Genomic DNA, 23,166 nt, shown 5'->3' with positions numbered 1-23,166 from the left:
TCTGAACCCCAGCTCCCTCAAACTTCTCCGTGCCTCTTTTCGGTCATGACCCTTCTAATGAGGATCAGCTGTCTCCAAACTGTCACTGACCTCATTACTCCGGAGGTCTTTCCTCCACAACTTCCTGTATCAGTTGCCTGAGCTAACCATTTCTATCTTCTGCAAGCAGAACTATTCTAGCAGATGCCCAAGACTTTTTTTTCTTACTTGGAATCTATTCCTTTGTTCAACTTTCTCCCATATACATTTGTGATGTTATCGTATTATTGTATATTTGCACCTAATGTACATACTGCTGTCTTAGAGCATGGAAGTGTACAGTTCAGGAACAGGCCTTTAACGAATTCAACTAAATCCCTCTGCCTGCAAATGATCCACATCTCTCCATTCCTTACATATTCATGTGTCTACCTAAAAGCCCTTTAAATGTTACTTTGGCATCTGTTTCCACCACTACACCTGCCAGCCCATTGCAGGCACCTATCACACTTCATAAAAACAAAATCATAAACAAGAGAAAATCTGCAGATGCTGGAAATCCAAGCAACACACACACAATGCTGGAGGAACTCAGCAGGCCAAGCAGCATCTATGGAAAAGAGTACAGCTGACGTTTCGAGCCAAAACCCTTAGGTAGGACTGGAGAGAAAAGGCTGAGGAGTAGATTTAAAAGATGGTGGTGGGGAGAGAGAAACACAAGATGATAGGTGAATCTGAAGGGGCAGGGATGAAGTAAACAGATGGGAAGTTGATTGGTGAAAGAGATACGGGACTGGAGAAGGGGGAGTCTGATAGGAGAGGACAGAAGGCCATGGAAGGAAAAAAAGGGTGGGGGGAGGGGACGAGCACCAGAGGGAGGCGATAGGTAGGCTAGGAGATAAGGTGAGGGAGGGAAAAGGGGATGGGGAAACGTCAACTGCACTCTTTTCCATAGATGCTGCTGGCCTGCTGAGTTCCTCCAGCATTTTGTGTGTGTTCTTGTAAAAACAAAACTTACTTCACACACTTCCTTTAAAGTTTACCCTCCTCCCTTAAATACAAGTTTTCTAGTATACCACTGACATTTCCCAGGTTCCAAGACCAAACTGTGGATATCAAATTCCTCTGCACTGTCCCACACCTACACCAGTTCCTCTGCACCACTAACAATTGCTTGATCTACCAGAAATGATTCTTACATTGTACAATTTCTTAATTTCACGTACTTTTTGCTACTCAAATGTACAGCTATGGAAACCCACGAGTCCCAGCTTAAGACCATCTCTGTGGAAAATACAGAACAGTCCTCGATTTAATCCAAGTTGAGCCCTCCCTTCACCTCTTTTTCCAGTACACTGACATTCATATTTGAGTTGCTTCCTGTGCTTCACAGAATTCAAGAAGCTTTACACTTTATGCCACCTCTAGTTTTTTTCTCCCACATTCCAACAGGCCATCTCTGTCTTGTTACTTCCCTGAATTTCCCATCTGCAAAGCTTCTTATGGCACACTCCCATCCGCAGGTACCTCAGCATCCTATAACCACTGCAAGTGCAGACTCCCACACCAAACTTTACTTCTCCTCTCATGCTACTGCTGGTAAGAAGTCAGTTACCTTCTACCATTTTCTTCAGCTCTAATGTACATGTTTTGATGTTTCTTCCGCTTCTCCGTAAGTTACTCTTCCATCTTCAGCTGTACTCACTGCCCTTCTCACAACTCCTTTTGTCCAACCACAGGAGAGGTAATTCCTTTACTTCTTCCCTCCCCACTGTTCAAGGCCTCCAACAGCTCTTTCAGATGAAGCAGCAATTTGTACTTCTGCCAATTTTGCAAAGCACAGTCACTGTTCACAAAGTGATCTCCTCTACACCAAATGCAGTTGGGGAGGGGGGTGGTTTCTGTGCTCAGTTTGTACGAATGATGCCATCTTTCCAGCTGCCTGTTGCTGCAACTCCACATCCCAGTCTGACCTTTGACCTCCAACAAGGCCAAGAGTAAGATTGTAAAACACCATCTGCATTGAAGCATTGTATAGTTCTTGGGACTCAACACTGAACTCAACAATCTTCAATGTTAATTGCACTCTTCTCTCTTGTTACATGCAATCTGACCTGCTGAGTATTTCCTACATTGTGTATATTTCAGATGTCCAGCAACTGACACAAGCTTGTATGAGTAGGAGATTCCAATTACCTCAGTATTAACTGAGCTAACCAGAGTGCTAAGGTCTTGGATGGCGTAGAATTTGTGAAATGTGTCCAGGAAAGTCTATTGAGTCAATATATAGAAGGCACTATCTCACCCTTTGAGTATTTTAAGCATTTTCTGTTATACTCCTGAATATTTGAACTTTTACCATTATACGCACCTTGCTCCTCATTCAGTGAAGGACAAGCTATTTGGCAGTTTAACTGATCTTTCAGCTCAGTCAGTCAAGGACCAAGTCAGGAAATAAACACAAAACACACTAATATGAAGTGTTTCACCAAATGAATGCCAGCTTGCTTTTGGACAAGACCCTACTTAATAATTTTAGTGGAAGCAATTGATTCTGTTACACTATTTGATGAAAAGGGAGTGTTCTTAAGTACTTTGACTAACTGATCTTACAAACAACAATGTGGCACGCCAATGTGCATATTTTCCACAAGAATGCAACAGTAAATTTTAACAAAATAAAAAACTTAAAACTCAAATGATGACCATAAGGGTCCTGACGAAGGGTCTCGGCCTGAAACGTCGACTGCACCTCTTCCTAGCGTTCACCAGCAACTTTTGTGTGTTGCTTGATGACCATAAGTCAATTTTTGGCTCATTCCAACATATAATACTCAACAAAATTATCATTTCAGAAATACAAGGAGTGGGACATTCTGCCCTCACCTCCTCCACCATGTAAAACAATCTTTTATCTCTATGCCACTTTTCTATACCAACCCACACTCATGTGATTCCCTTGACATCTGAAAATCCACTGACATCTTGATTGAATACCCTCAGTAATCTAACTTCGAGTCTCCCAGCTACAGAATTTCAAAAATCGACCAATTATCAGGTGAAGAAATTTCTTTTCATCTCAATCCTCAATGACTCAAGCTCATCTTTGAGATTATTACTCTAGTCAAGGAAAGCCTCAATTCCACATCTACTCAATAAACTGGAGTCGGAGTTTCCCCAAGTTTGAATGAGATCACCTCATATTCTTCTCAAGGGAGCGTAGGTCCAGTTTGCCATAAACTTAACGTACACTTCATCTTTTCTTTAATATCTTCAGAAACCTCTCTACATTCTTCTCAACATACACCATCACTTTGTTTCACAGTGATTCAAAGAATCAGATTGTGGACACAATCTCTTCTGCTCAACCAAATCAGCATCATCCATCAAGCACTCACATCAAATATCAAGCACCTACTTAAATTAATACGACATTAATTCCATTTCACTCTACCCCTATTTAGAAAGATTCCCTTTAGGTTCAACTGCACAAACACAAATTAGGGACAATTTACTAACCAGCACATGTTTGAAATATGGGGGTGGGGGTAGGGGTGGAGAGAGAAACTGGAACACCTGAAGAAAGTCATAGGGAGAAAATGTAAACACCACTTAGACAGAACAGATTTCTACTATCTCTGCTACTGTGCTGCTAATCATCAACAAACAAAAGCACACTTGGTCCCCTCAGCCAACCCTCCGATGCTGATCACGAACAAGCAACAGCCCCTGAAGTAACCAACTAGCCATAATCTTCCCAGATGGCAATGGTTTTTTCCTATGCATTTTGCTCTTAACAAACACTCACTCACACGATTGTCTGACCCCAATCCCATGTGTTCTAACTTTGTTTAATAACCTCTTTTTTCCAAAACTTAGCCATAATGTATGACATAGAACACTCTGTCCTTCAATGAGATTGTGGCAGGTCTTACAGTAACTACAATTCCACATTCCTATCTAGTTACTGTAATCTTTCACCCTTTTGCTTATACATTATTTCCAAAATTTGCTGCCTCATCCGCTGATATTGCATTCAGTCTATTGGAGGACAGTTGTTCTTGTCTCCAGTCAGAGTTCTTTACTGATCATCCTTGTCAAATTGTGCATGAGAATGATAAGGCAAGTAGGATCACTACTTCCAATGAATTACAAACTTTCATTCAAAGGAATTAAGAGTAATTTTTATACAAGAACAACATTTACAACTGCCCCTAGAAGCATACTACAGCACATCTTCATAGGAAAGAATTTATTGACATCGTTTACCAGGCTGATTCCAGAGATGAAGGGGTTAACCTATGAGGAGAGATTGAGTTGCCTGGGACTATACTCTCTGCAATTCAGAAAAATGAGAGGGGATCTTATAGAAACATACAAAATTTTGAAAGGGATAGATAAGATAGAAGTAGGAAAGCTGTTGGGAGGTAAGACTAGAACTAGGGAACATTGCCTCAAGATTCCGGGGAGAAGATTTAGGATGAAGATGAAGAGAAACTGTTTTTCCCAGAGAGTGGTGAATCTGTGGAATTTTCTGCCCAGGGAAGCAGTTGAGACTTCTTCACTAAATAAATTTAAGATACAGTTAGATAGGTTTTTACATAGTAAGGGAATTAAGGATTATGGGGAAAATGCAGGTAGATGGAGCTGAGTTTACGGACAGATCAGCCATGATCTTATTGACTGGTGGGGCAGGCTCAATGGGCCAGATGGCCTACTCCTGCTCCTATTTCTTATGTTCATTGGAACTACTTGTTACATCATCTCTCCTACAAGCGCAAAGCTGTTATAGAATTAAAATTCAAAAAAATTTGCAATTACAAGTTGATATTATTATGTGGGAGCTGTGAACTTTGGGATTGATGTATTGCTCAAGCTGCTTGAATATGTATCTTTAAGGGGTTAACATCAGGAAGCACTGATGGAGATAGTTTCTGGTCATCTCGATTAACTATTGTAGCTGTATCTCAAGGTTCTCAGGCGGCGATTACCTTTAATGAAGAATCTGCAGATGGGCTTTGGCCGGACTTTCCTCTCATTGGGATCTTTCACTTCACCTTCCTCCAGGTCATCATCCTAGCAACAGGGGAAGAAAAGGTCACAACAAAATCCAAGCAAATAAATGGGAAAACAGCAATTCACCACGTTAAGAAAATGATGAACAGAAATAGAGCAATCTTGCAGGAACAGGTCCTTTAGCCCACCATGCTTGCACTGACAGTGATGCCAATCTGAACTAATCTCATCTGCTTGCACATGGTCCATGTTCCTCTATTTCCTGCTTATTCTTATAGATACAGAATACACTGTTATCTCGTTATGCCTTCTTCAACATTCAATTCATCACTGATATCTTTAACTTAGTGTCCATTTCCTACATTAGTTATATACCTTGATTCCCTTTCCTTCTAAAAAAAAAATCAAAAATCTAGAACTTGCTCGATAGAAGGATGTAGATTTAGAAATGAGATGAAGGAGGAATTTGTTTAGCCTGAGGGTACAGAAATCATGGAATTAATTGCCATGGTCGGTTGTGGTGGTCAAGTCATTGAGTGTAACTAAAGCAGAGTTCTTGATTAATCAGGGCATCAAAGGTTATGGGGAGAAGGCAGGAGAATGGGGTTGAGAAGGATAATAAATCAGCCATGATGGAATAGCTTAATTCTGCTCCTATGTCTTATAGTCTTACGACCAAATGCCACAACCCTCTGGGTAGAGTGTTCCAAAGACACCATTTTGTGGGTGAAGAAATTTCTTCAAATTTCTGGGCTGGATAGTTGATCCTTTAATGTGTGACTCTGATATTGGAACTCAACACTCTACTGAGTGACAACAACTCTGCAACTAGTTTATCAAATTCCTTAAAGAAAAGAGCTCAGCAGATCAAGCGGAATCAGTAAAGGCAAAGGTCCTGGTGCAGAGCCTCAAGCTGAAATGGCAAGCATCCCTATGCATCCACAGATGCTGCATGACTCAATGGGTCTTTAAGAAATTTGTTTCTGACTCCAGGTTCCAACCTCTACAATCTCGTGTCTCCAAGCGCTTTTAGAATTTTATATATCTTAATCAGAAAGCACTGAAGGTAAGTTTTAAGAATTCCCACCATTATAATCTCAAGGTGATGATGACAACTACTTTTTCTTCACTAACTTTATAAAGAAAGTGTGGAGGACAGGAATCTGTAAAATTATATAATGATTCCAGTTAATTGGTCCACCTGTTAACCAGGGGAGCCACTTATTTGGGACAACCCTTAAAGAACAAAAGCAAATCAAGAAAATAACTGGTATTCCTTTCTTTATTTGGGACACTCCGCTGCTTAATCGGGACAAGAGACTGTTGCCCAACAGTTTCTAACTAGTGTCAGGCATCTGCACATTATCAAACTGATGGACACTACACCGTGTTTGGATCAAACAGTTTTTAAATAGCATCATTGAGTTTGCTTGTGTTATGTTATCCATTTGGGCCAACAGATGTCAATTCAAAAAGCAGTGATTCTTAACCACTTTTTTAAAAATTACGAACTTAATGAAAGCAGCTCATTATCTGTACTAAGTGCCTACTCAATCAAAAGAACACAGCAACATACACTGGATGAATTCCTCCACTGATGCCTATTGGGAACTAATATACAATTTTATAGTACTCTAGTGGTATTGGTAATATTCTAATTTGTTCTGTGTTCCATCAAAATAAATAACTTGTTACTCAGTTAAACAGTATTTTGTCTTTTTTTTTAAAAATACCTTTTTAATTATTCCCATGAAACTTCAGCTAAATGGAGCAGCTGCTTAATTGGGCCAAAATGTACTGGTCCTAATGAACCAGAATCCAGTGTATAACGCCGACCTTCACTGTTATTGAGTCCAGTTCCTGAACATTCCTATCCAACAACCTGTTGAGTTGTCCCTTCACAAGAGATGATTACAGCAGTTTAAGTAAGCAACTCACCATCACTTTCCCAAGAGCACTTTGGAATGCTGGAGACACGTGTATCCCAGAAATATGAAGAGAGCTCTCACAGTTTGAGACAAAAGATTCCAAAACACCTACACTGCACACTAGCTGATATACTTCAATTTCTGTAGCAAAGCTCCAGAGAATTTCACTGGGTGAGAAAGGTACACAGGTTTCCATAAAATGCTGCAGCACTAAAAGCTGAAATAGCATCTAAGAACAGTGGGTAACATTTCAGACCTGATACTTGTGCAGGGTAATCGCCAGGAGTCAGTACTCAAATCTCAACCACCCTATCTGACCTGATAGCTTAGGTACCAGGGTGGAAAATGAAGATTTATTTAAAAAAAACCTCAAAGTAGTGACCATAGTGTGATTGACTTTTAGAACATTGAATAGTATGGCACAGTACCAACTCTTCAGCCCACAATGCTCTGCTGACCTTTTAATCTACTTCATGATTAATCAACCTTTTTTCCCCTACATAACCCGTAACCTTCCATCCGTGTATCTATCCAAGAGTCTCCAAGAAGCTATATAGAACATACCTTCTCAACAACCCTATCAACTTGTGCTGCAACTTTGGGAGATTTGTGGACTTGGTCCCCAAATTCCCACTGTTACTAAATACTGCTAAGAATCCTGCCATTAACCTTGTACTCTGCCTTCAAGTTCAATCTTCTAATCACCTCACTCATTTCCATTATGAACTTCATCTGCCATTTCTCTGCCCAGCTCTGTATGTCCTGCTGCAACACACAACCTTCTACAGTATCTACAACACCAAATATCATGTCGTCTGCAGACTCTCTGACCCACCCTTCCATTTCCTCATCCAAGTCATTTATAAAAATTACAAAGAGCAGGGGTCCCAGAACCAATCCCTGCAGAACACACATGTCACTGTCCTTCAGGCAGAATCTGCTGCATCTGCTACCACCCTCTGCCTTCTGAGGGCAAGCCAATTCTGAATGCACTCTGCCAAGTTCCCATGGATCCTATGCCTCCTGACTTTCATGGGATGAGCCTTCCATGAGGAACCTTGTCAAACAATTTACTAAAATCCATATACACCACACCCACCACTCTATATTCATCAATTTGCCAGTTCCTCCAAAAAGCCATAAAGCTCATGAGGTATGACTTGCCCTTCACAAAGCTATGCTGACTAAGCTTCTCCAAATGCTCATAAATTTTGTCTCTCAGAATCTTCTGTATCAGTTTGTCCACTACTCTCTGGTCTACAAGTCCCAAGATTATACCGATTGCCTAACTTTAAAAAAAAACACATTTGTCATCCTCTAATTCTTTGGTACTACTCCTGTAAGGATGCAAAGATCATTCAATTCACATGCAGACGGAGGCGGAGTTTAACGGTAATTCCTTTGCTTGCGTCTTCGGAAACAGCTTTATTTCCATCTTTGATATCCTTATAGGATATCTTTCAGGGTTCTTTACAGGAATGGGACCTATTCTCGGGGTTTCAGGACCGGTTGTTGTTCAGCACACCAAGGGGTCGGTCTGAGAGGCGGCCTAGTGTTTGGAAGCCAAAGATCTTGGGGCTCTGCAGATGGGCGGATCGAGGGTCAGTGTCATGGCAGGAGTCTCGTGTGTCATCGGGGAGGCCGGAAAATCTTTCGTTGTGGGCCCGAAGACCCAAGACCTTTGCTATCTTCGGGCACAGAGCTCGTAAAGAGTGACGAAACGGACTTTTTAACATCGTAAACCAGCAGATTGTTGTTATGTCTCCTGGTCACTGTGAAAATGGGGGACAACTCCCTCTCCCTTATTAGGGAGAGAGAGAACCTATGGGTTGCTGAATGCTGGGTGAATTGCAATAGCCTTTGGGGTAACTGCAAGGTCTGTGTCTTTGCTATCACTTAGCTCACACTTGTGCTCAGTAGCGGGTGCGTTTTTTGTTTTGCCGGTGGGGGAAGGGGGGATTGTTGCTCACCACTGCTTACATGCCGGAGGGGGGAGCTGGGGGGGGGGGCAACTTTGGGGTTCTCATGTTTAACTGTCATTCATTCTTTGGGGCACTTCTCTGTTTACGTGAATGTTTTGCGAAGAAAAAGCATTTCAGGATGTATATTGTATACATTTCTTTGACATTTAATTGAACTTTTGAGTGAAAAATTGGGACAGAAACAACTATTTAAAGAAGGGAATTACAATGAAATGAAGACAGGGATGCTGGTGTTGACCAAGCCAATGGATTAGACGGAAAAACAGGTAAGCATTATCCAAGAACACTATTTTGTTCTCTACTTCTGCATTATTTAAGTATTTTTATATAACTTGTAGTTTTTTTTTACTATCTTACATTGCAGTGCTGCTGCAAAATAGCAAATTTCATGGCATATGTCAGTAATAATAAACCTGATTTAGATTCAGAAACTTGGAGAGGAATGCAATGCAGATGAACACTCATAATAAGTGCGTGGTTGTGTTTCTACAAAAGACATTTGACAAGGTCCCTCATGGTAGGTTCATCGGGAAGTTAAGCTGCATGGGATTTATGGTGCACCATAAGATGGTGAATTGATTGTTTGGATTCAGAATTTGCTAGCCCATTACAGTGAAAGGATGTTACTTTGGCTGGAGATCTGGTACCAATAGTATTCCTCAGGGATCAATGCTGAGACCCATGTTGTTTATACTACACATACAAACAGTCTGGTCAAAAATGTTGGTTACTAAGTTTGAAGATGACACAAACTTGCTTCGGAGATGATGCCACCGAGCTGCGATTCCTTGGCTTGCATCTTCGGAACAGCTCTCTCTCTATTTTTCTCTTTCAGGGTTCTTTTAAAGACCCTGAAATGGAATTACACGCTGTCTTCGGTTCTTTGCGGGAATGGGACCCACTCTTGGGGTCTCACGACTGGCCACTATTCAACATACCAAGGACGCGGCCTAGAAGACTAGCTCGCCTTTGGGGTTCTGGGATTTTGTGGCTCTCAAGGTGGGTGGACTTGAGGTCGATGCCTCCGCAGGAAGTCGATGTGTTGTGGGAGATGGAAGTTCAAAAGCAGCAAGCTGACTGCTGGCTGTGTGCCCAGAGACACTGGGCTTCTAACATTATAAATCAGCGAGTTGTTTGTTATGTCTCCCCTCTCCCTGTGAAATGGGGACACCTCTTTTTTCCCTATTGGGGGGAAGAGAGAGCCTGTGACATATCAAGTTACTGGGTGAACGAGTAGTCTTTGGGGTACTACAAGTCTGTGTCTTTATTGATGCTTTGCTGCACGTTTCAGTGCTCGGTGGGGAGTGCTGATTTTTTTTTGCGGGTGTGGGAGGGGATCGTTGCTTTGCTGCTGCTTATGCATGGGAGAGGGGAGCTGGGGGGGGGGAGTTTGGGGTTCTAACCGTTTAACTGTCATTTATTCTGTGAGGCACTCCTGTTTTCATGGATGGTTGCGAAGAAAAATAATTTCAGGATGTATATTGTATACATTTCTCTGACATTAAATGTTCCTTTGAAAACTTGGAGATCTGTACAGCGAAGAAGGTTGTCAAAGGATACAGCAGAGGAATCTTAGGGTCAAGTCCATAACTGCCTGAAAGTGACAATACTAGTAGTAGAGTAGCAAAGGTGGTATGTTACCTCCTCCACAATTTTGTGTGTGTTGCTCAGATTTCTAACATCTACAGATTTTCTCTTGTTTGTTGATTTTACTTGCTTGCCTTCATCGCTTTGGTGTAGAGTGCAAAAGTCAGGAGGCACAATGCAGTTGGATAAAACTTTCATTAGGGCACATTTAGATTGGAAGGATGGGGTAGATAACTTTGGAAAAATTGCAAAAGTGGTTTACTAGAGTACTAGAATCACTAGAGTGCTGCCTGGATTACAAGGTAAGAGTGAAAAGGACAGGTTAGACAAACTTAGATTGCTACCCCTGGAGTGGTGGTTGAGGCCACAGATAGGGTTGATAGCTAGAATCTTTTTCCTAATTCAAAAGCTGACAAAGACTAGAGGGCAAAGCATTAAGATGAAAGGTTAAAGGAGGTGTGTGGAGCAACTTCGTTTAAAAAAAATCACAAAACGTTGGGTAAACAACAGGAATTCTGCAGATGCTGGAAATTCAAGCAACACACATCAAAGTTGCTGGTGAATGCAGTAGGCCAGGCAGCATCTGTAGGAAGAGGTGCAGTCGACGTTTCAGGTCGAGACCCTTCGTCAGGACAAAATGTTGAGTGCCTGGAACATACTGCCACAGTGGAAGTGGAAGCAGATACAATAGTGGCATTCAAATAGATTTAGATAAGCACGTGAAGGTGCAGGAAACAGATGGGTGAAGATCCCTCAGACGCAGATGGGATTAGTTTAATTTGGCATGTCTTCACACACAGTGGAGACCAAAGGGCCTGTTCCCACACTGTACTGTTCCTTGCTAAAATGATCCACATCACTTTTTTGTGATACAAAGACACATTTTTGCACATGTATCGAGAAACATAGGTGGACAAAAATTAAATTTTTGTGTTATTTATGCTTCTTTCTTGTACACTCTGTAAAATGTAATTATTTATCTCAAATTTTTGGGATAGTGATGCAAATTCTGGAAGGACGAATTTTCCATTACCCTTTGGGAGGCAGATTTTGGAAAGGTGCAAAAATAACAGGGTTGTTATCATGGGTGACTTTAACTGCCCTAATATTGATTGGCACCTGATTAGTTCCAATGGTTTAGACGGGGCAGAGTTTGTTAAGTGTGTCCAGGACGGATTCCTGTCACAGTATATTGACAGGCCGACTAGGGGGAATGCCATTCTAGATCTGGTATTAGGTAACGAACCGGGTCAGAGATCTCTCAGTGGGTGAGCATCTGGGGGACAGTGACCACCGCTCCCTGGCTTTTAGCATTATCATGGAAAAGGACAGAATCGGAGAGGACAGGAAAATTTTTAATTGGGGAAGAGCAAATTATGAGGCTATAAGGCTAGAACTTGCAGGTATGAATTGGGATGATGTTTTTGCAGGGAAATGTACTATGGACATGTGGTCGCTGTTTAGGGATCTCTTGAAGGATGTTAGGGATAAATTTGTCCCAGTGAGGAAGATAAAGAATGGTAGGGTGAAAGAACCATGGGTGACAAGTGAAGTAGACAAGCTAGTCAGGTGGAAGAAGGCAGCATACATGAGGTTTAGGAAACAAGGATCAGATGTGTCTATTGAGGAATATAGGGAAGCAAGAAAGGAGCTTAAGAAGGGGCTGAGAAGAGCAAGAAGGGGGCATGAGAAGGCCTTGGTGAGTAGGGTAAAGGAAAATCCCAAGGCATTCTTCAATTATGTGAAGAACAGAAGGATGACAGGAGTGAAGATAGGACAGATTAGAGATAAAGGTGGGAAGATGTGCCTGGAGGCTGTGGAAGTGAGCGAGGTTCTCAGTGAATAATTCCCTTCGGTATTCATCAATGAGAGGGAACTTGATGACGGTGAGGACAATATGAGTGAGGTTAACGTCTGGAGCGTGTTGATATTATGGGAGAGGAGGTGTTGGAGTTGTTAAAATACATTAGGATGGATAAGCCCCCAGGGCCTGACGGCATATTACCCAGGCTGCTCCACGAGGAGAGGGAAGAGATTGCTGAGCCTCTGGCTAGGATCTTTATGTCCTCATTGCCCATAGGAATGGTACCGGAGGATTGGAGGGAGGTAAATATTGTCCCCTCATTCAAAAAAGGTAGTAGGGATTGTCCAGGTAATTATAGACCAGTGAGCCTTACGTCTGTGGTGGGAAAGCTCTTGGAAAAGATTCTTAGAGATAGGATCTATGGGCATTTAGAGAATCATGGTCTGATCAGGGACAGTCAGCATGGCTTTGTGAAGGGCAGATCGTGTCTAACAAGCCTGATAGAGTTCTTTGAGGAGGTGACCAGGCATATAGATGAGGGCAGTGCAGTGGATGTGATCTACATGTATTTTAGTAAGGCATTTGACAAAGTTCCACATGGTAGGCTTATTCAGAAAGTCAGAAGGTATGGGACCCAGGGAAGTTTAGCCAGGTGGATTCAAAATTGGTTTGCCTGCAGAAAGCAGAGGGTCATGGTGGAGGGAGTATATTTGGATTGGAGGGTTGTGACTAGTGGTGTCCCACAAGGATCTGTTCTGGGACCTCTACTTTTCGTGATTTTTATTAACAACCTCGATGTGGGGGTAGAAAGTGGGTTGGCAAGTTTGCAGACGACACAAAGGTTGGTGGTGTTGTAGATAGCGCAGAGGATTGTCAAAGATTGCAGAGAGACATTGATAGGATGCAGAAGTGGGCTGAGAAGTGACAGATGGAGTTCAACCCGGAGAAGTGTGAGGTGGTACGCTTTGGAAGGACAAAATCTAAGGCAGGATACTCGGTAGGATCTGGGGGTACATGTCCACAGATCCCTGAAAGTTGCCTCACAGGTAGATAAGGTAGTTAAGAAAGCTTATGGGGCGTTAGCTTTCATAAGTCGAGGGATAGAGTTTAAGAGTCACAAGGTAATGATGCAGCTCTATAAAACTCTGGTTAGGCCACACTTGGAGTACTGCATCCAGTTCTGGTCGCCTCACTATAGGAAGGATGTGGAAGCATTGGAAAGGGTACAGAGGAGATTTACCAGGATGCTGCCTGGTTTAGAGAGCATGCATTATGATCAGAGATTAAGGGAGCTAGGGCTTTACTCTTTGAAGAGAAGGAGGATGAGAGGAGACATGATAGAGGTATACAAGATATTAAGAGGAATAGATAGAGTGGACAGCCTGTGCCTCTTCCCCAGGGCACCAATGCTCAGTACAAGAGGACATGGCTTTAAGGTAAGGGGAGGGAAGTTCAAGGGGGATATTAGAGGAAGGTTTTTTACTCAGAGAGTGGTTGGTGTGTGGAATGCACTGCCTGAGTCAGTGGTGGAAGCAGATACACTAGTGAAATTTAAGAGACAACTAGACAGGCATTATGGAGGAATTTAAGGTGGGGGGTTATATGGGAGGTAGGGTTTAAGGGTCAGCACAACACTGTGGGCCAAAGGGCCTGTACTGTGCTGTACTATTCTATGTCTATGTCTATAAACCACTGTAACCTGAGAGTTACCTGTAATAGTACACTGGAATTAGGTAAGCTAATGGGGCCAAAGGCTGCCAGGTTCTACGTACATGATGCCATCCATAGTGGAATCCTAAAAAAAGTGGTGACCAAGACAGTGGATGTAATTAGGTTGTAATAGAAACATAGAAAATAGGTGCAGGAGTAGGCCATTCGGCCCTTCGAGCCTGCACCGCCATTTATTATGATCATGGCTGATCATCCAACTCAGAACCCAGCCTTCCCTCCATACCCCCTGACCCCTGTAGCCACAAGGGCCATATCTAACTTCCTTTTAAACATAGCTAATGAACTGGCCTCAACAGTTTGCTGTGGCAGAGAATTCCACAGATTCACCACTCTCTGTGTGAAGAAGTTTTTCCTAACCTCGGTCCTAAAAGGCTTCCCCTCTATCCTCAAACTGTGACCCCTCGTTCTAGACCTCCCCAACATCGGGAACAATCTTCCCGCATCTAGCCTGTCCAATCCCTTTAGGATCTTATACGTTTCAATCAGATCCCCCCTCAATCTTCTAAATTCCAACGAGTACAAGCCCAGTTCATCCAGTCTTTCTTCATATGAAAGACCTGCCATCCCAGGAATCAATCTGGTGAACCTTCTTTGTACTCCCTCTATGGCAAAGATGTCTTTCCTCAGATTAGGGGACCAAAACTGCACACAATACTCCAGGTGTGGTCTCACCAAGGCCTTGTACAACTGCAGTAGTACCTCCCTGCTCCTGTACTCGAATCCTCTCGCTATCTACCACAAATCTACCACAAATTCTCAGATTCTGTACAGGAACCAGAGAGGTGGAAAACTGCCAATGTAATGCCCCTATTTAAAAAAGGAGGAAGACAAATAATAGGTAATAGGAGGTAATTAGCCCAACTGTGTTTGAAAAATATTAAAATTGATGAAGAAATTAATAGAAGTACATTTGGAAATCAATTTCATCAAGCAGAGTCCAACTAAGGGAAACCTTATTTGAGAAATTTAGAGTGAGAGTCATGTAAAAAAAAACAGGCCCTTCGGCCCACTGTGTCTATGCTAATTAACATATTTATCTATACTAATCCAAATTTCCTGCATTAATTCCAGTTTTGTCTGTGCCTTGCTCATTCAAGTATTTTATTCAAGGGCCTTAAATGTTGTTCCTGCCTCTACCTGTCTTTGGCAACTCTTGAGTGAAGGTAAAATACCCCTCAGATACCTCCTCCCACCCCTCTAGTTTTAGACATTCCAACCATGGAAACCAACCTCCAGCTACCTGTACCTCCTATAATTTTACATACGTCTACCATCTCACCTCCCAGCCTCCTTCATTCCAGGGAAAACAGACCCAGTTTATCCCTTCTTATAATCCAAACCCTCAAATCCAGGGAACATGCCTGTGAATATTTCGTGCACCCCCTCTAGTTTAATCATACCCTTCCTACAGCGTGGCAACCAGAACTGCACACAACACCCAGAGCCTAAACTATGTTTCATACAACTGTAACATGACATTAGTGATTTGGCTGATGAAGACAGGCATGCCATGTGCCTTCCTCACCACCTGCATTGGCACTGTCAGGGACCTACGTATTCATACCCCAATTCTCTCTGCTCAACAACACTCTCTGGGGCTCTGTCATTCACCGCCCAAGTCCTGCCCCGGTTTAACTTCCCAACATGCATAACTTCACAAATGTCACCTGCCATTCCATTAATCTGAGTCCTGTTGTACGCTTAGATAACCTTCTTCGCTGCCCACCATCTCACAAATTTTAGAGTCATCGGTAAACCTACTATCAAGCCACCAACACTCATCCCCAGGTCATCATTATTCATGCTAAAAAGAGGACCTGGCACCACTCCCTGCAGGTTACAGGTTTCAATATTAAAAGTAACTTTCCACAGGGCAAGATGGCGCTGGTGAACTATGGCAACATGTTTGAACTCTTTTGGCATTTTTGTGGTATCCTGAAGAATTCTGCAAGCTGGATGCTCAAGAATGCAGGTACGGCCACATCAGCCATTGCTAGAGAGAACTTCAGGTCAGATTGAAGCAATGGGGCCTGGGCCTGAGAGAAAGTAACGAACAGATGTTCAGCCTATTTATGCGCCGACCTCGTTTAAGAAGGTTAAGGAATCGGGGCAGAGGGCGGAAGATGGACTGGTGTTCAGCTCATTTCTGCTTTCTGATCCATCTCCCTCTCTTCTACCATTGCGTGCAAGGTGCAGGAGTCTTGGCTTGAGTGACTAAGGATTCACTTTCGGGGACTTGGCAGTTTATGCTCTGTGTATTATTTGTTTACTTTTTTATCGTTTGCACAATTTGGTCTTTTTTCATACATTGGATATTTGACAGTCTTTCTGCAGTGCGGTTTTTCATGAATTCTATTGTGTTCCTTTGTTCTGTAGCTACCTGCAAGAGCATGAATCTCAAAGTCCTATATGCTATACATACTTCGATAACTTTGATAACCAACTGGAATTTGATTTTGAATTAAAAAATTTTCTCCCTTACCAAGACCATACTGTATCAAATTTGACATATTTTAATGAAATCCTGAGTAGATGGGAGCCAATGAATATATTTGGACTTCCAGCACAAAAAGTTAAGTCACAAGATAAGAGCCTTTGATATTGGAGGCAATATGTTGAGATGGAGAGGACTACAGTGGTGCTAGAAAGTTTGTGAACCCTGTAGAATTTTCTCTATTTCTGTATAAATATGACCTAAACTGTGATCAGATCTTCACATAAGTCATAAAACTAGATAACGAGAACCCAATTAAATAAATAACACAGAAAGTGTCCCCCGCTTTTTGAACGTTCGTTTTACGAACCTGTTACGAAAAACCTACATTAGTACCCTGTTTTCGCTAACAGAAGGTGTTTTCACTGTTATGGAAAAAATCAGCGCGTGATAAAAGGCAGCCGCTCTCCCCCGGATTCGGAGCAGCATTCTCGCCAGCATTGCTTCAACACGTGCCTGTGAGCAGCCATTTGCAGGATGAGTTCTGAGGTATTGAAAAAGCCTGAAAGAGCTCATAAGGGTGTTACACTTAGCGTAAAACTAGACATAATTAAGCGCTTTGATCGTGGTGAATGAAGTAAGGACAATGTGAGTTTGGCTTTTGGAAGCTGACGAAGATGATGTTGAAAAGGTTTTGGCATCCCATGACCAAGAACTGATAGATGAAGAGCTGATGCAATTGGAAGAGGAAAGGATAACAATCAAAACTGAATGCAGTAGCGAAATGAACGTGAAGCAACTGCGTGTGATTTTCACTGCAATGATAAAGTACAACTTTAATTTTGAAAGGGTACGTAGGTTTAGGGGATATTTGCAGGATGGTTTGAGTGCTTACAAAGAACTGTATGATAGAAAAATGCGTGAGGCTCAGCAGTCAGGCAAGCCTTCCACATCAGCCACAGCATACGATGAACCTCAACCTTCGACATCGAGGCAGGCAGTCATAGGAGAAGAATAACCGCCTGCTCTAATGGAAACAGACGACGATGAGATGGCAGTGTCCCACCACCCCAACCCCTCCGGCCATGGATAGATACCGATTCGCAGAGAATGTAGCGGTAGCCGGGAGGCACACAGCACATCTTTAAGAAAAAAGCCAAAGTAAACATGCTAATTAATTAGGTGCCGCCCAACAGGTAAATGGCGGCCCAGATCAGAGGCGATGCAATCGGCACTGATCTGGGCCAACAATTACGTGTCAGGCAGCACGTAATTAATTAGCTTGTTTATTTCGGCTTTTTTCTTAAAGATGTGCTGTGTGCCTTCCGGCCACCGCTGTACCCCTGCATGCTTCGCGGTAATGTATCAGTCGGCGGCCTGGAGGGTGGGGGCCACTGCACCACCCCAGCCTGCGACGACTCAGTCTAACACACCATCATCAGTGTGCTCAATGTTTTCCCATTTCCAGTAAGTGATACTACACTGTACATACATTATTTCTACTTTATATAAGCTGTGTATTTTTATTTGTTATTTGGTATGATTTTGCAGCTTCATAGCTTAAAGGTTACTGGAGAGCAACACACATCAAAGTTGCTGGTGAATCCAGCAGGCCAGGCAGCATCTCTAGGAAGAGGTACAGTCGATGTTTCAGGCCGAGACCCTTCGTCAGGACAAGGGTCTCGGCCTGAAACGTTGACTGTACCTCTTCCTAGAGATGCTGCCTGGCCTGTTGCGTTCACCAGCAACTTTGATGTGTGTTGCTTGAATTTCCAGCATCTGCAGAATTTCTGTTGTTGTTAGATTACTGGAGAGAATGTTTTTGCCAACAGCGCTTGCATGAGATTTTCTGCCGAGAGCACTTGCGTGAGATTTTCGCTTCGGCGAACAGTGCTGGCAATGATTGTGGAGAAGTATTTCTACTTTATATTATTTATCATATTATTCCTGCTTTTACTATATGTTACTGTTATTTGGCATGATTTGGTAGGTTATTTTTGGGTCAGTGAACGCTCACAAAATTTTATATAAATAAAAGGTAATTACTTCTTCGCTTTACGACATTTCGGCTTACGATGTGTTTCATAGGAACACTCTACCTTTGGGTGGCGGGGGAAACTTGTACTTGTTCATTTATTTAATGAGGAAAATGATCTATTGGATTAAGGTTTGAACTCTGACTTGGCCATTCCAAAACACACATTTTCTTCTTTTCAAACTATTCTGTTGCTGATTTACCCTTGTGTTTCGGATCACTGTCTTGTTGCATCGTCCAACTTCTGTTAGGCTTCAGGTGACAGACCGCTACACTGTCATTCTCCCGTAAAATATCTTGATACAATGTTGAATTCATTGTTTGCTTAACAATTGCAAGCTGTCCAGGCCCTGCAGCAGCAAAGCAGCCCCAAACCACCATGCTTCACAGGTGGGATGAGATTCAGGTGCTGGTGTGCAGAGCCCTTTTTCCTCCAAACATAGCAGTCAGCATTTCTGCCAAAAGTTTCAACATTTACAGAAGGCATTACCCAGAGGTTCACATACTTTTCTGAACCTAGACTGTGATTGTTTAAATGGTGTACTCAGTTTTGACAAGAAGTATAATTGTTTATGTGTTATTAGTGTAGGCAGACAGTGTTTGTCTATTATTGTGACTTAGATGAAGATGAGATCACATTTTATGAGTACTTAATGCAGAAAGCCAGGTAATTGCTAAGGATTCATGAACTTTTTCTTGCAACTGTATATATTAAGTAGTGCAAAAAGAGAGCAAAAAAAAGGAAAAAAACAGAGTGTTCATGGGTTCATTGCCCATTCAGGAATCTGATGACAGAGGGAAGAAGCTGGTCTTGCTTCAGGCTACGGTACCTCCTCCTCAATGGCAGCAATGAGAAGACAGCATGCCCTGGATGACGGGGTCCTTAATGATGGATAAATGTATGGTAGCAAAATTTGAGGATGACTCAAAATAGATGGGAAGACACTTTTGAGGATACGGTTTATGGACAGATGTTGTTAGGCAAAGTGAGTGAGCTAAAAGATGGCAAATGGAGTTTAACATGACTAAATGGAAAACTTTACCTAGAATAGCACAGCATGGAAACAGGACACTCAACACATCCACACCCTTCCTTACTGATCCCAGCACCCAACACTTCTCCCATAGTGCTCTATGCCTAAGCGATTTAAGTGTACGTCCAGGCACTACTTAAATGCCACCAGTGATCCAACTTCAACCACTCTCTCAGGCCATGGGTACTGACATGGATAGAAAATTGGTTGGCAGACAGAAAAGAAAGAGTAGGGATTAATGGGTCCTTTTCAGAATGGCAGGCAGTGACTAGTGGGGTACCGCAAGGCTCGGTGCTGGGACCACAGCTATTTACAATATACATTGATGATTTAGATGAAGGGATTAAAAGTAACATTAGCAAATTTGCAGATGACACAAAGCTGGGTGGCAGTGTGAAATGTGAGGAGGATGTTAGAGAATGCAGGGTGACTTGGACAGGTTGGGTGAATGGACAGATGCATGCCAGATGCAGTTTAATGTGGATAAATGTGAGGTTATCCACTTTGGTGGCAAGAACAGGAAGACAGATTACTACCCGAATGGTGTCGTTAAGTTAGGAAAAGGGGAAGTACAACGAGATCTAGGTGTCCTTGTTCATCAGTCACTGAAAGTAAGCATGCAGGTACAGCAGGCAGTGAAGAAAGCTAATGGCATGTTGGCCTTCATAACAAGGGGAATTGAGTATGGGAGCAAAGAGGTCCATCTGCAGTTGTACAGGGTCTTGGTGAGACCACACCTGAAATATTGTTTACAGTTTTGGTCTTCAAATTTGAGGAAGGACATTCTAGCTATTGAGGGAGTACAGCGTAGGTTCACGAGGTTAATTCCCGGGATGGCGGGAAAGTCATATGTTGAAAGATTGGAGCGACTGGGGTTGTATACACTGGAATTTAGAAGGATGAGAGGGGATCTGATTGAAACATATAAGATTATTAAGGGATTGGACACGCTAGAGGCAGGAAACATGTTCCCGATGTTGGGGGAGTCCAGAACCAGAGGCCACAGTTTAAGAATAAGGGGTAGACAATTTAGAAATGAGTTGAGGAAAAACTTTTTCACACAGAGGGTTGTGGTTCTGTGGAATGCTCCGGCTCAGAAGGCAGTGGAGGCCAATTCTCTGGATTCTTTCAAAAAAGAGTTAGATAGAGCTCTTAAAGATAGCGGAGTGAAGGGATATGGGGAGAAGGCAGGAAAAGGGTACTGATTGTGGATGATCAGCCATGATCACCGGAATGGTGGTGCGGGCTCAAAGGGCTGAATGGCCTACTCCTGCACCTACTGTCTATTGCCATACATTCCAGGTACTAACGCACTCTGGGCAAATAACATTCTTCATATATCCTTTTAATTTCTTCCCCTTTTATCTTATATCTATGTCCTCTAGTTTTGAACATTTGAGATGGGGGAAGAAGTTTCTTGCAGTCTAATCTATCTATACCGCTCAATGTTATGCTTCTCAACCTTGTTCTCTCATAAAATCCTTGACTACACAGAGAACAGATCTAGCTTCTCCAGTCTTTTTACATAACATGTTGAGTCTCCTCTGCGTTCTCAAGTGCGATCACATCTTTCTTATACCTTGGCATACAGTACTCCAGGTAAAGTTTGATCAATATTTTATAAAGTCCCTATTCCTCCTGTACTCAATGCCCCTATTAATAACGGCCAGTATCCTGTAACATTCTTAACCATGCTGACTACCAGCATTTCCTCCTTCAAGGATCTATGGACCACTTACCAAGATACCATTTCTCCATACTCTCTACCATACATATCCTAGCCTCATTAGAGGTTGAAAAATAAATCACCTCATGTACATTATGAGTACACTGCATTAAACGCTATTTGCCATTGTTTAGCCCATTTCAAAGTTCAAAGTATGTATAGTATACAGGTTTCACCCGCCGTCCGAAGGTAGAGCGTTCCTATGAAACTGTCCGTAAGCCGAAACGTCATAAAGCGAAGAAGCAATTACCATTTACTTATATGGGAAAATTTTGAGAGCGTTCGCAGACCCAAAAGTAACCTACCAAATCATACCAAATAACACATAAAACCTAAAATAACAGTAACATATAGTAAAAGCAGGAATAATATGATAAATACACAGTCTATATAAAGTAGAAATACTTTTCCACAATCATTGCCGGTACTGTTCTCCGAAGCAAAAATCTCACACAAGCGCTCTCGGCAGAAAATCTCACGCAAGCGCTGTTGGCAAGAACACTCTCTCCAGTAACCTTTAAGCTATGAAGCTGCCAAATCATACCAAATAACAAATAAAAATACACAGCTTATATAAAGTAGAAATAATGTATGTACAGTGTAGTATCACTTACTGGAAATGGGAAAACATTGAGCACACTGATGATGGTGTGTTAGACTGAGTCGTCGCAGGCTGGGGTGGTGCAGTGGCCCCCACCCTCCAGGCCGCCGACTGATACATTACCGCGAAGCATGCAGGGGTCCAGCGGTAGCTGGGAGGCACATAGCACATCTTTAAGAAAAAAGCCGAAATAAACATGCTAATTAATTAGATGCTGCCCGGCACGTAGATGTCGGCCCAGATCAGTGCTGATTGCATCGCCTCTAATCTGGGCCGACATTTACGTGCCCGGCGGCACCTAATTAATTGGCATGTTTATTTCGGCTTTTTTCTTAAAGATGTGCTGTGTGCCTCCCGGCTACCGCTGCATTCTCTGCGAATCGATATCTGTCCGTGGCCCAGGGGTTGGGGGGTTGGGGTGTTGGGACACTGGGGTGTCATCTCATCGTCGTCTGTTTCCGTTAGAGCAGGCGGCTCATCTTCTCCCATGACTGCCCGCCTCGATGTCAAAGGTTGAGGTTCGTCGTTTGCTGCGGCTGATGTGGAAGGCTTGCTTGACTGCTGAGCCTCGCGCATTTTTCTATCATACAGTTCTTTGTAAGCACTCAAACCATCCTGCAAATATCCCCTAAACCGATGTACCCTTTCAAAATTAAAGTCGTACTTTATCATTGCAGTGAAAATCTCACGCAGTTGCTTCACGTTCATTTCACTACTGCATTCGGTTTCGATTGTTATCCTTTCCTCTTCCAATTGCATCAGCTCTTCATCTATCAGTTCTTGGTCATGGGATGCCAAAACCTCTTCAACATCATCTTCAAAGTTGCTGGTGAACGCAGCAGGCCAGGCAGCATCTCTAGGAAGAGGTACAGTCGACGTTTCAGGCCGAGACCCTTCGTCCTGACGAAGGGTCTCGGCCTGAAACGTCGACTGTACCTCTTCCAAGAGATGCTGCCTGGCCTGCTGCTTTCACCAGCAACTTTGATGTGTTGCTTGAATTTCCAGCAACTGCAGAATTCCTGTTGTCAACATCATCTTCGTCAGCTTCCACAAGCCAAACTCATGTTGTCCTTACTTCGTTCACCACGAGCAAAACGCTTAATTATGTCTAGTTTTACGCTAAGTCTTACACCCTTACGAGCTCTTTCAGGCTTTTCCAATACCTCAGAACTCATCTTGCAAACAGCTGCTCACAGGCACGTGTTAAAGCAATGCCGTTCCGAATCCAGGGGAGAGCGGCTGCTCGGGGCGTGCGCTGCCTTTTATCGCGCGCTGATTTTTTCACGCGCTAATTTTTTATCGCACGCTG

At 42.7% G+C, this 23,166-nt stretch overlaps 1 protein-coding gene across 2 annotated transcripts in view; it reads right to left on the bottom strand.

Moving 5' to 3' along the window:
* Positions 1–23,166, bottom strand: part of zc3h18 (zinc finger CCCH-type containing 18) — a 318,015-nt gene that overhangs the window by 264,229 nt on the left and 30,620 nt on the right. For both annotated transcript variants that reach the window (XM_063067274.1, XM_063067273.1), the window contains one exon: positions 4,971–5,055. In XM_063067274.1, coding sequence (XP_062923344.1) covers positions 4,971–5,055 — 85 coding nt within the window. The remainder of the gene's footprint in view (positions 1–4,970; positions 5,056–23,166) is intronic.

The sequence above is a fragment of the Mobula hypostoma genome, chromosome 14 (assembly GCF_963921235.1).
Source record: "Mobula hypostoma chromosome 14, sMobHyp1.1, whole genome shotgun sequence".
In the NCBI taxonomy this organism is placed as follows: domain Eukaryota; kingdom Metazoa; phylum Chordata; class Chondrichthyes; order Myliobatiformes; family Myliobatidae; genus Mobula; species Mobula hypostoma.
The sequence above is the reverse complement of the archived record's forward strand: the minus strand, read 5'-3'. Positions and strand labels throughout refer to the sequence as shown.